We start from the raw sequence: 13,063 nt of genomic DNA, 5'->3' as shown, positions 1-13,063 counted from the left end.
TATGCGTTCAGGCACTGAACTGACCTTCAACTACAACCTGGAGTGTTTGGGCAATGGCAAGACGGTGTGCAAGTGCGGAGCGCCCAACTGCAGCGGCTTCCTTGGCGTCAGGCCCAAGGTCAGACTCCATCCCCTCTTTTTTTCAGCTTTTGCATATTACTTACAATAGCTTACAAGCTATACTTGTATAAGGCGTAAACAACATGGTGAGATGGCAAGAACTGCTATATGGTGCACTGGCTGCAGACATTAGCTCGTCCATTTAGCTCTCTCTATAGACCCTAATCACCAATGTCACACAATCACGTGATCGTTGTATTGTGCCGCCATATTGTCCGTCATTGTGTGTCGTATTGTCAATGATCGTAGTTTGTAAAGGCGGATTCACTTGCAAATTATGGAAGCCCCGGTGCTTTCAGACGCTGTAAACTCATTGGATGAGTTGCATAAAAGCCGTTATTTGGAAAAGCTTCGGTCGATCCAGTCGCCAGATCCATATTTGATGCCCAATCCGATGTTTCCTCCCGTCCGGTCCCGTCCCGTGCGTCAGAGCTCGTCCTGAGACCACAAAATTCGCTGCTCAGCCTTCATCGTGTACAGACGCACTCTCTCAGCTCCTGAAGCACTCTTATCTTAACCGATAAGCGCTCAGGGCCAGCAAGCTCGACTCCCAGTATGGCTCCAAAGAATTTGAAACCTGGAGACTTGGATGAAATAAAATCCTCCATACAGAAGTTGGAGGTCTCCTTGACTGGCTTGATTCAAAACCAGAATCAAGAAATCGTCAGAGAGCTCCAGTTAATTCGCGCTGAAAACGAGAAACTCAAGCAGGCGGTCGAAGAGAGAGATGTTCGCATCAAGAGGCTGGAAATTTTGGCTGACGATCTCGACCAGTGCCAACGCGCAAATGAGCTCATCATTTCTGGATTACAACTGGCGCCTAGCCCAGGGGACACAGTGGCGCAACTGGCAATTGCTAAGCTGAAAGAGTATGGAATAAACATGGAACCGCTGGACATCCGTCGTTGCCTTCTGCTCCCATCTGGGGGGAGAGGACTGGCGACGGTGCTCATGAAGCTGGTAGACCACAAGACCAAGACTGCCCTGCTTAACCAGCGCCGCCACCTGAAAGGGTCGAAGATTTTTTTGAATGACAACTTGACTCGCCGAAATGCCGAAATTGCAAGAAGAGCACGTCAACTCAAGAAAGCTGGGAAAATAGCCAACACCTGGGTCTCGGATTGCAGGATCCTTGTCAAGATGCAAGATATGAAGATTAAAGCCATTTCGAGTCTTGACCAACTGACCTCACTTGAAAATTAATGATGACATCTGAAACCACACTTCTGGACCACAACTTCTACAATAGCTGGATAACTGTACATACTACACAGTGGACCAGTACAACAACTCGTGAATGTGGAAGGTAAGCTGAAACTTATCAACGGCAGGAGTCTCTACAAGAATCTTGAACACATTAAGGATTATCTACAAAAGATAATAAAGGCTCTGACTTTAATTTGCACGGACATAACATTACACAAATAAATCGGGCATCTAAAGGGGGAGGGGGTGTTGCAATTATGATTGACAATCTCCTGGAATCTATTACAATTGAGCTCCTAATCCCCAATTGTAAAAACATAATTATCTGCTGTGTCTACCGAGCTCCTGATTCAAATGTCTAGTTTACGAGTATATGGAAAAGATACTGTATAAAACAAATAATAAGCATGTTTTCGTTGTGGAGACATTAATCTTGGGATAAAATATGTACAGCATGTTGTTTGATTTTCTCATACATTCATGTCTGATGAAACCGTTACAGTGACCTTTTTGTGCGCCAATTGTTGCTGAGTCGCTACTCACACCAGCTGTGATAACACATAATCACTTTTGCCACACACATAGCCACAACAAAATGTTCCACAGCAAACAGATGCAAAAATGTCAGGGACATGACAAAGCCTTAACCTTGTACGCCCTGAAATTAATCGAGCTGCTTGACTGGACGCTAAGTTACTAAACCCAGATTGTTGATTGTGTTATTGTACAGTTTTGATGTATGTTCCATGCCTGAATGTGCGTCTTTAGTTGTATGGGGGACGGGAAACTGATAAGCATATGCTTCATCCCGTCCGCCTTTGTCTTCTTCTTCGGTTCCTTCGGGCAAATCATATCACATTTTGTAATTGTCAATGATTGTCAATGATACCAATGACGATGACAATAAAACTCCATTCCATTCCAAAATTTCCAATCATACTCCAGTTTATGTCACGATGAGGAGTCGGGTACCCAAAATCGGCACCGGCCCGAATATAAACCGACATTTGGTCAGCTGAGCGTCACCGTTGTCACGTGTGTGCCGAAAAATAGCTGCCCCGCGTGAATTGTCCCCCCCTGACGGGAGCGCTTATTTATAACACTTTATTGACATGAAAACATCAAATGTTTTCATGGAAGCAGTACAGTAATGGATTTACGACTATAAGATCAGTTTTAAATAATTAAATTACACAAAATATTAGTACTGTATTTTAAGTAACAAATCGTGGACTGGACAACATAATCATCTTTGAACAGAAATGTATTAGTCTACAGGTTTTCACGACCATATCCCAATGACAATCACACAGGTATGACATTTAAGAAAGTCGTTTCCGTGTGGGCGCTCCCGTCAGGGGGGACATTTCACGCAGGGCGGCTATTTTTTGGCACAACACCTGTTGTTGCGCTCACATTCTTGCTGCGCGACTGTGGCGACGAGCTTCGTAGTCTCCGTCTGATGATGTCTGCGATCGTGTTGGCATCATATTGATGTTTTCGCCGCTGTCTGACGGCTGTCGACACAAACGCATCATGGACCAAGATAAACAAACCGTGCTGCTTTAGAGATTTTCCCTTTTAACAATGGGCACACAGCAACTACTAAAATGACCGTTTATCTTCTCTGTTACTGCAACCAACCGCCACACATGCCTTCACCATTTTGATTAATCAATGTTAACGATTGTCAGGAAGGTTTTTGGGTGCGTTTACTAGGCGGTGATTCCTTAGACGAGCAGAAAAGCACGCAGTAATAGGAGGAATGTACGTAGCGGTAATATGTAAATACGATGAGCCAACGGAAAATATGGCGGCACCAGTCAGGGGGGCGGAGTTGTGACGTCACGTGATTGGGGTCTATTCGCAGTGAGCTCGCAGCTAATTATGATGACATCAGCAGAAAGGGCTGGAGCGATTCAAAACTAATTACACCTAATGCCAGCAAGGGGTATCAAAATACCAGAAACACCAGCAGGCAAGAAGTGGACATGACAGCACTGCCGTATGCATACTGGCCCAAAACAGATAATGAAAAACCGATGCCGAAATCATTTAAAATGCTTTTATCCCGATAATATCGGACAATTCTAATGACAATAATATTGGGGATTTGGTTACTGTTTGTTATCATTGTCAAATGCAAGTGGTGGAGCTACTTATTTGGAAACACATGAGATGACACCATCCACCCACAATATTCGACCTTCCGTGTATTGTAAAAGATGAACTTGTCGCTTCAGAACAACCCGCCGTCGGATGACAAAGGACGCAAGATGAAGAGGCGGGGCCACGGTAGGAGGAAGAAGAAGGTGGTAGTGACCAAGGAACGCGAGGACGAGTGTTTCAGCTGCGGTGACGGCGGCCAGATGGTTTCCTGCAAGAAGCCCGGCTGCCCCAAGGTCTACCACGCCGACTGCCTCAACCTCACCAGGAGGCCCGCCGGTCAGTGTCTTACTCTATGGTGGTCATTCAGTGGTCCCCAACCTTTTTTGCACTACGGACCGGTGTGATGTGGGCCTTTTTTTCATGGACTGGCAATATGCAGCAGAGAATCGCAGTAAATATAAAGTAACACGACAGGGCTGGAAAAAAAACATTAAACGCAGGGAAAGTGTAACTCACTATACGCTGAATCAACCTGTTTTTAACTGCGGCCTCTCCTGTGACTTGACCACAAATATCCTTGGTCGTAAGTTCTTCTCAAATCATGAAAGGTTTCTTGGCTTTAGCAATACAGTTTGCCGCGAGGTATGATGCTCCTACTTCATTCGCCACATTTGCTAAACCTCATATTGTGCTGAAAGGACTTGTTTGTCGGCTCAGCAGATTGCCTTTTTCCCGTAGAAAAGCTGTCCAAAGACGTCGCCACCTGCAGCACACAGCCAACAGCAGCTAATGTTACTGTTTACATTGACTGATGCTGGGATGTGTGCAAACACCCCAGTGGTGGCGGCCAACAACTAGAGGGCGACGTACACTAGGAGTGTGACAAAATATCAAAATGGTTATATATCGTGATACTTTGTATCTCAAAAGGTTATCGATATGCTCCTGCCAAGAATCGAGATATTGTTTTAAAAAGGTGTCAGTGTTCAAAAAATAAAAGGAACCAACAAGTTGCTACCAAAATCTTCCACCATAATAGTGTCTCAGTTAACTATATGGCTTCCATTGACTGTGTTGGATGCCCAGTCCGTTAAGACTAGGAAGGGGGAATGAACGGTCGTTCATTCAAAACCATTCTTTCCGATTTTCGAAGTCACTTTATGTTCATTTGAGGGCATTTTCAGGTAATTTCCTGTTGAGTTTGAGTCACTGCCTATTCATTCCCGGGTCACTTCCTGTTCTGTAACCCAAAATTAACAGCAAGTGACCCATAAAGTGCCCCAAAATCATATGCCAACGTCTTCTGTATCGTCGTTTCGGAGTATAGCTAGTTGTATAGCTGTCTCGGTGAGGACAGTGCAGTCTATTCCCTCCCGATGCAGTTATCTCCACCTTGCAATGATTGCAAGTCGTGTGTTTGTAATTTTTCCTCGTGAAGTGAAGACACACTTTCGAGCGTTTGAACCTACGTGCTGTCATTGTTATGTTTATGGCTGCAATGCTCGTGCTTACCCGTCGTAACCTTTGATTTTCACACTTTCCTGGTGAAGTGTAGTCAAAGTTTGGAGCGAGTGGTTCTTGGCGCCATGCTAGTTTGATGCGTCTGGACAACAACACACGTCACGACGCAATACGCGTCTTTAGGAATCGTTAAAGGGATCGTTAAGGCTTTTTCATTGTGATGTCGAGGCCTCGAAAAACTCGAAACCGGTTCCGAATTGGAATCGGATTTCGATTCCCATCCCTAGTAATAAGCACTGTAATATCTATAACCCATGCTAAATCATGTTTTTTTTCTCATGGAACCTGCTGATGCATGTGTCGACTTGCATCCATCATTTTTTTTTTTTTTTTTTTTTAAAGAAATGTCAAAATTCTAAATTAGTCTGAAAATCATACATTTTAAGTGTATCAAATGTGATACATTTTGCAATAAAGGGTTAAAGTACTGCTGCCTTTTAGTGGGTAAATGAGGAGCAGCATTTCGTGTGTAAGCTACTGCATTTGCTGGTTGCAGTACTGCTGACCAGATGTTATTGATTTTATGACAGAGGCTGGGGGCCGGATAAAATTTGACCACGGGCCGCATTTGGCCCCCGGGCCGGACTTTGGACACGTCTGGTGTACAGTATCATCATGAAAATGGTGATGTCCTTGTAGACACTATAGTTATGTGCTCGTCTGTCATGTTCATTTGAAATTGTTGGAAACCTTTTATATATTTATTTATTCATGGACTAAAACTTTTGAAGTTTATGGACAAAAACATTTTGGAATGACTCAAATATGACTAAGACTAATAAAAAAATTTCGTCCCAAAGACTAAGAGGAAAATAAAAATGGCGGCCAAAAACAACACTGGTGCAAACTTTTTATATATATATTTATTTATTTATTTATTTCCCAGGACGCTGGGAGTGTCCGCGCCACCAGTGCGACATTTGCGGCAAAGAAGCACTATCATTCTGCGAGATGTGTCCAAGCTCCTTCTGCGCACAGCACCGCGAAGGTCTCCTCTTCATCTCCAAGCTGGACGGCAAGCTCTCGTGCACCGAGCACGACCCCTGCGGACCTGACCCGCTAGAGCCGGGCGAGATCCGTGAGTACAACCCCCAGTCGAGGGCCTTGACGTCTGGCTTAGGGATGGCCGTCATCAACCCTTCCTCTTCCGCCGTCGGCGACGTGCCGGGCGTCCCCGCCTCCGCGCCTCCACCGGTCCCGGACGTTGGCCAGGAGTCGTTTCCCGCTTTTTCCATCCCGGTGCCCATCACCATTCCCGTTTCGGCGCCGGTCGCCTCGCCTCCTCCGGGCACGTTCGATCTTCCTCAGTACTCGCCCATCTCTTCCTACGAGGAGGACAGGGACATCCTGGAAGAGGACGAGGAAGAGATGCTGGACGATGAGGATGACGATGAATTGGACGAGACCGTGGAGTACCTTGAGATCAGAGGTGACGACGAGGATGAGGAGGAGTGAGTTCTGTTACAGTGACTAGCTAGGACCCTTTGCACACACTCATGACAACTGTAAAAAAAAAAAAAAAAAACAGTCCGCACGATGTTCCGTGACCTCATTTAAAGCATTCGCCACGTTCATCAACCATAACCATTACGTACACATCACCGGAAGCAATATGAAAGCTGCTGCCACAATTTTTTGCCTATGACGTGCGTCACGATTGGCCGAACAGTAATACAATTAAGGGGCGGAAATATGTGAAATTGAGGTGAGGAACATCATTCCTTCAGCCTTAGTCTTGTCAAAGAGAAAACAAGTGTGTTGTTACCATTTTGTGGTATTAGCAGGAAAATTACAAACTTATTTGGCGAGACAAAAAATTCACTAGCTTTAATCATATATTTGCAAGTTTTTTTTAGCGGTCGTCCTCACTAAAATATCGTAGTACCAAAATAATTTAGGGAAATTGTGCATCTGTTCTGTCATTAGGGTTACTGAATTAAAACAATGAACTTTAATCAAACGTGAAAACTCATGGCACTTATGAAAGGATTGAATACGTCATGTTAAATGACTAAAAGAGAACTATGTTAAATTTTAAGATGTGAAAAAATATTAAAATTATAAATTGTATTTTTTTTAAAAGATGCAGTGGACCATCTTTAATCAGATTGATAAATGTTGAATTTTTTTCCCAGTGTTGTTGGGGGCTGACAACACAAATAGGGGGAGAGAAAAAGATTTATTAGAAGTTTTGCACTTATTTACATTAGTTTTGGTCAATATTTAACCATTTTTAACCCTTAATAGGGAAAGTGAATATTTTTCGTAATAATTTTTTAAAAATCCATCCCAAAAGAACGTAGAATCCATCTACATCAACGTTACATATTGAGTCATGTCGGCAACATTAATATTTAGTGTGGACTACATGTCCAAAAAAGTGTTGTCCACATATACTGATGCTAGATCTTATTTATAATCAAGTTAAAAAACAAAATTATGAATGAATATTTTCTTTTTAAATTGTATTATATTTAACTCATTACCTCCCTCAAATTCGTTTGAACTATGAGGATTCATTCGCCCCTACTAATCCAAATCAATTGAAATCGTTTAAAAAATGTTTTGCGCTTTTTCTGTCTTGTTCTTTTTGTCTCCTTAAAGCGATCCATGGATAGAAAGGCTTGTAGTTCTTGAAAGATAAGCGTTCTTATGAGTTAAATAATTTGATTTTGAACCCCTTCTTGATGTTTTCGTTTTTATACAATTTGTAAAATTAGTTTTAGTATGTCGCGATTGTTGTTGACGTCGCAGGGCGGTGACGTCACGTGGTTACGCTGCCGCGCTTCCAGAGTATGACTCTAGCGACATAAACATGTCATCTGTTCAACACTTTCAATTTGAACTCGAGAGGAACATTATCGAACAGGACAGGAATGTCGATATTTCACAAAACGAGCAGCAAAAGCTAAATGACCAGGAAAGACGGAATGGAATGAGATGAGAGTGGGGGGGGGGGGGGGGACGGTGTTCTGCCAAAATGGGCTAAACCAGCTAAATATTTACACGAGGCGAATTTGACACCCCAAGTACTACTGCGCGCTTTTAGCTTGTTTTGTTTAAATGCATACAGACAGAACATACTAAAAATGCTTTAAGAAAATACTTAAACATAGTAATATCAAATAAGGTTAGTTTAAATTAGTGTTGCACCTATTCCATTTTTTGGCACCGATACCAATACCTGGCTGTGCAGTATCGGCCGATACCGATACCATTTCGTTTGAAATATATATGGTGGAAAACACTAAGGTGACTTGAAGTTCCACTCTGCGACCCCCAATTTGTCCAAATTTCAAAATTGTCCTATATGCATGTGTGATACATCATTGGAAAGCTTAAAATCTCAATTTTCTGGGGGAAGAAAAATTTTGATTAATTTTTTAAATTCATTGAAACAGCAAAACCCTAACTAGAGGTAAGAGCACGCGAGAGCATAATTAAAGACGCCATGATTTTAACGAGATATTATCGCGTACTTACCTCTTTTCAATCCAAAAACTCCATGTAGCATGTATCAACGTCAAGACACAGCTGTGAATGGCCACAGCCGGATTTTGGGGGGATTTTATGAGTGAAACGTAATATAACAAAGGTCGCAATGCAGAAATCACAGACATCAAGGAGTGGTCAAGATTTTCTTTTTCATATATTTACCCTTTTAAACTTTTTTTTCCCCAATTTTTCTTTGTTTGTATTGATTATTTATCATCTAACATATTGGGGAAAATGTGACAGTAACAAAAAAGTACAATTAATCGATAGTTATGAAGTAGATATCCGTGACTTTTTTTACAGACGCCATTTTTTTCATTGTGACGTAATTTGTTTCAAAGTTTAAAATATGCGAGTGATTTTTTTTTAAACAAAATATTAGACATCGATTAATGATTCTAAGCTAAAAATGACAGACATTTTGAATAATAAATATAATTACTTACCTTCTTTTTATGGCTAAGTCGAAACAAAAGCGGTTGCGCGACGTCTGTAAACGGGGGGTTCCAAGGTAAAATGGACAAATTAAAAATAGTTTGGGGGCTTAATGCGCCATGAATCTGTGATGGCATCATATAGACATATTGTTCTATAAAACAAAAGTTCTTTTGGCTTAAAATACAGCAGTTTATTTTAAAGAGGGGTGTAAGAGCAGAAACTGCTTTTTCAGCCTTGTCTGTGTTTTCCGCCATATATACAGTACATATATATATATATATATATATATATAGATATAAATACTGAAATCATTGCTATCGTGACTTTGTCAGGCTGTTGCTTACCATTGTGAAACAGGAAAGACTAATACAAAATGAATCCAGTAGAAATTTTTACTGTATACCTGGTATGGGTGACAATAGTTAAATAAACCTTTGGCTTGTAAACCTTTGGCTAGTTAGATAAACCTTTGGCTCTCAAAGGCGAAAATAGTGCTAAATTCGTAAAACATGTATAATACTAGCCCAACAGTAAGAAAGTAAATAGTAAAGCAGCAACATAACTCAACTCCATCTATAGCTACGCACAAAAGCAGACAGCGAGGAGTGAGACTCTCTCTGACACACACACACTTAGCCATTTAGCTTAGCTTGCTTTGCTTACTTCTAATGCATGATTTTGAAACAGGTCTCAAATTACTGCGGCATTTCTTTCAGTAAAAGACAATGAAAGTAAAGTAGACAAAGTGAACTGACCAGTGATTGTTAATCTGGTCCAGCCTCCTTCCTATGGATAGCAGTCCTGCTTTTGCAGCCTCAAACTCTTTGTGTTCGTTCACATGTTTCGTCTTAAATGTTTTATCAGGTTCGAGATGTTGAAATTGGCCTATTTAACTCCACCTCTCAAAAACTTTCTGGCAACAAATCTTGCATGCAGCCATTGTACTCGACGGAAATCATTCTATGCTGAAATATTTCTAGACCGCCGACATTTACCTCTCCTAGTTTTTTTCCTCCATATGAAAAAGTCACCCCGGCATTGGTTGAGAGCGGCTATTGGCCTGCCCTTATTTGTCTGAAGCAGGTCAACAGCGATAGCTGCTTGACATGATAAGTGATCACGCGTGATCATACAACAAAGAAATGTAGTGAGTGTCAGGAGAAAGAAGGCTGTGGTCAAGTGTTATAATACTGGATTGGTCAATGGTAGAAGCGCCCTATTTGTTGGTAATCGCCGATACCGATACCACCATTTTAGTGCTGGATCCCCCCCAACCGCCGATACTGGTACAGTAGTACAAATAAGTATTTAGTCAACCACTAATTGTGCAAGTTCTCCCACTTGAAAATATTAGACAGGCCTGTAATTGTAAACAACCCTGAGAGACCGAATGTGGAGAAAAAAAAACACACAAAATCACATTGTTTGATTTTTGAAGAATTTATTTGCAAATCATGGTGGAAAATAAGTATTTGGTCAATACCAAAAGTTCATCTCAATACTTTGTTATGTACCCTTTGTTGGCAATAACGGAGGCCAAACGTTTTTTGTAACTCTTCACAAGCTTTTCACACACTGTTGCTGGTATTTCGGCCAATTCCTCCATGCAAATCTCTAGAGCAGTGATGTTTTGGGGCTGTCGTTGGGCAACACGGACTTTCAACTCCCGCCACAGGGTTGAGATCTGGAGACTGGCTTTGCCACTCCAGGACCTTGAAATGCTTCTTACGAAGCCACTCCTTTGTTGTCCCTGGCTGTGTGTTTGGGATCATTGTCATGCTGAAAGACCCAGCCACGTCTCATCTTCAATGCCCTTGCTGATGGAAGGAGATTTTCACTCAAAATCTCTCGATACACGGCCCCATTCATTCTTTCCTTTACACAGATCAGTCACCCTGGTCCCTTTGCAGAAAAACAGCCCCAAAGCATGATGATTCCAAATCCAATGCTTCACAGTGGGTATGGTGTTCTTCGGATGCAATTCAGTATTCTTACTCCTCCAAACACAAGAACCTGTGTTTCTACCCAAAAGTTCTATTTTGGTTTCATCTGACCATAACACACTCTCCCAGTCCTCTTCTGGATCATCCAGATACTCTCTACCGAACCGCAGACGGGCCTGGACGTATAATGGCTTCAGCAGGGGGACACGTCTGGCAGTGCAGGATTTGAGTCCCTGGCGGCGCATTGTGTAACTGTTAGTAACCTTTGTTACTGTGGTCCCAGCTCTCTGCAGGTCATGCACTGGGATTTTTGCTCACCGTTCTTGTTATCATTTTGACGCCACGGGGTGAGATCTTGCATGGAGCCCCATATTGAGGGAGATTATCAGTGGTCTCGTATGTCTTCCATTTTCTAATAATTGCTCCCACAGTTGATTTCTTTACACCAAGCAAAGAGTGAAGAGGTACAGAAAACGTTTGGCCTCCATTATTGCCAACAAAGGGTACATAACAAAGTATTGAGATGAATTTTTGGTATTGACCAAATACTTATTTTCCACCATGACTTGCAAATAAATTCTTTAAAAATCAAACAATGTGATTTTCTGTCTTTTTCTTCCCACATTCAGTCTCTCATGGTTGAGGTTTACCCATGTTGACAATTACAGGCCTCTCTAATCTTTTCAAGTAGGAGAACTTGCACAGTTGATGGTTGACTAAATACTTATTTGCCCCACTGTATCTGTATTGGTGCATCTTTAGTTTAAATATGCTACTTGACTAATGTGGTCAACAGGTCAACAATCTGCTCTAAAGCTACCACAAGAAAATGCTTAAAAGTATGTGAGGCAATGAAAAGGTAATAAAAGACTCAATAAAAACACAAATAGTAAGTACTCGCTGCTTTTAACCGATGAGCGCATGGGTTGGACGTCAATTGCAGTTACCCGGTAGTTTTCGTCGAGTGACAGTGAAAATCAGTGTCATCACCCCGAGCGTCCATTGCGCGCCTAAAACACGGTGCCCTCCGTAGGTCAAAACATGTACTAAATATTATAGATTTTAAAATCAATGGCAATAATTAATGTGTTTCTAATAACATATTTTGGTAAAAGAGAACAATTGTGGCTTATGAGAGCCTACAAGTCTTTCAGTCCGAGGTTCCCTTTAAACAAAAGAAGGAGGGAGGGAAAAAAATATTTGATGGGAAAAAAATTCAATTTCATTTTAGGCCAGTAAACAACATTTTTGTACCACCTCTAACTTTGAACACAATATTTACACATAGTACTAATAATAATACACATAGTGGCCGTAAAAGAAAGTTTTTAGTGTGCGAAAAGGCAATTTTCTGAAGCAGCTTTCATATTGAATCACACGAACGCTTCCTAATCCACTTGGTTGGATCCCCGAGTAGCAGCCTCAGTCGAACTGAGCCCATCGTCACTCTGGACTGTGTCGTTTTTCGATTCATTGGACGCTTCCTAACACGCTGTCAGCCATCGGGACATTCGGACCGATCAGAAGGGCCTCTGATGTGCTGGACGGTGACGGGATAATGACAAAATATATACACTACATGGGCAAAAAGTATTTGGATGCACCCCTTCGTCAATTGTGGTCGGACTTCACCTCTTTTAGTTGGATCTATTTTCGGATTTTTAGGTGTCGGATGAACGAAAACATCCACACTGGATCATTTTTGGGAATGACTGAGGCTTCTAACCACTGTAGTTCTCACCCCGAACAAGACATTTTGAGTAATTCTATACTTGCAATGTTCGGGATATTCTACGTCCCAATACTTTTGTTCAAACAAGATTTCCAGAAGGATGTGTTTAAGTGAGGGGCAACGACAACAAAAAAATGGTCTTAACACTGAAACACAGTTGCACTGAGTTGAAGTGTGCACGCCGTGGTCATTTATTTATATTACTGTAATTGTGACACAACCGCCGCTATGATGCTTCAGTGTGCGTCCTCAAGACTAAATTAAATATTTTGTGTGAGAGCGTGTGAGTGATATGCCTTAAAGTGTCTTCTCCCGGGAGCTGTTTTGAAGGAATGGATCGGTCGCCCCTTACTAACACATCTCATTCCAGTCGGTTCCATGTCTCAACCATCCATAAAGCGCAAATCTACATAAATATACAGTAAATATATATATATATATGTTGTGAAATAAGCACTTTGTACTGGCCTCATTTTTTTTTTGTTTTACCTGCTCCAAC

General features: G+C 41.7%; 1 protein-coding gene across 3 annotated transcripts in view; it reads left to right on the top strand.

The window, feature by feature from the left end:
• The window catches only part of nsd1b (nuclear receptor binding SET domain protein 1b), a 43,248-nt gene extending 31,906 nt beyond the window's left edge, over positions 1 to 11,342 (top strand). For all 3 annotated transcript variants that reach the window (XM_057820851.1, XM_057820849.1, XM_057820850.1), the window contains exons 22-24: positions 12 to 118; positions 3,570 to 3,771; positions 5,843 to 11,342. In XM_057820851.1, the coding sequence (XP_057676834.1) occupies positions 12 to 118; positions 3,570 to 3,771; positions 5,843 to 6,411 (878 nt within the window). In that variant the 3' untranslated portion in view covers positions 6,412 to 11,342. The remainder of the gene's footprint in view (positions 1 to 11; positions 119 to 3,569; positions 3,772 to 5,842) is intronic.
• Positions 11,343 to 13,063: the final 1,721 nt, after the last annotated feature.

The sequence above is a fragment of the Corythoichthys intestinalis genome, chromosome 18 (genome assembly GCF_030265065.1).
Source record: "Corythoichthys intestinalis isolate RoL2023-P3 chromosome 18, ASM3026506v1, whole genome shotgun sequence".
NCBI classification, from domain to species: domain Eukaryota; kingdom Metazoa; phylum Chordata; class Actinopteri; order Syngnathiformes; family Syngnathidae; genus Corythoichthys; species Corythoichthys intestinalis.
Note: the sequence above shows the minus strand (reverse complement) of the source record. Positions and strands in the feature narration are given on the sequence as shown.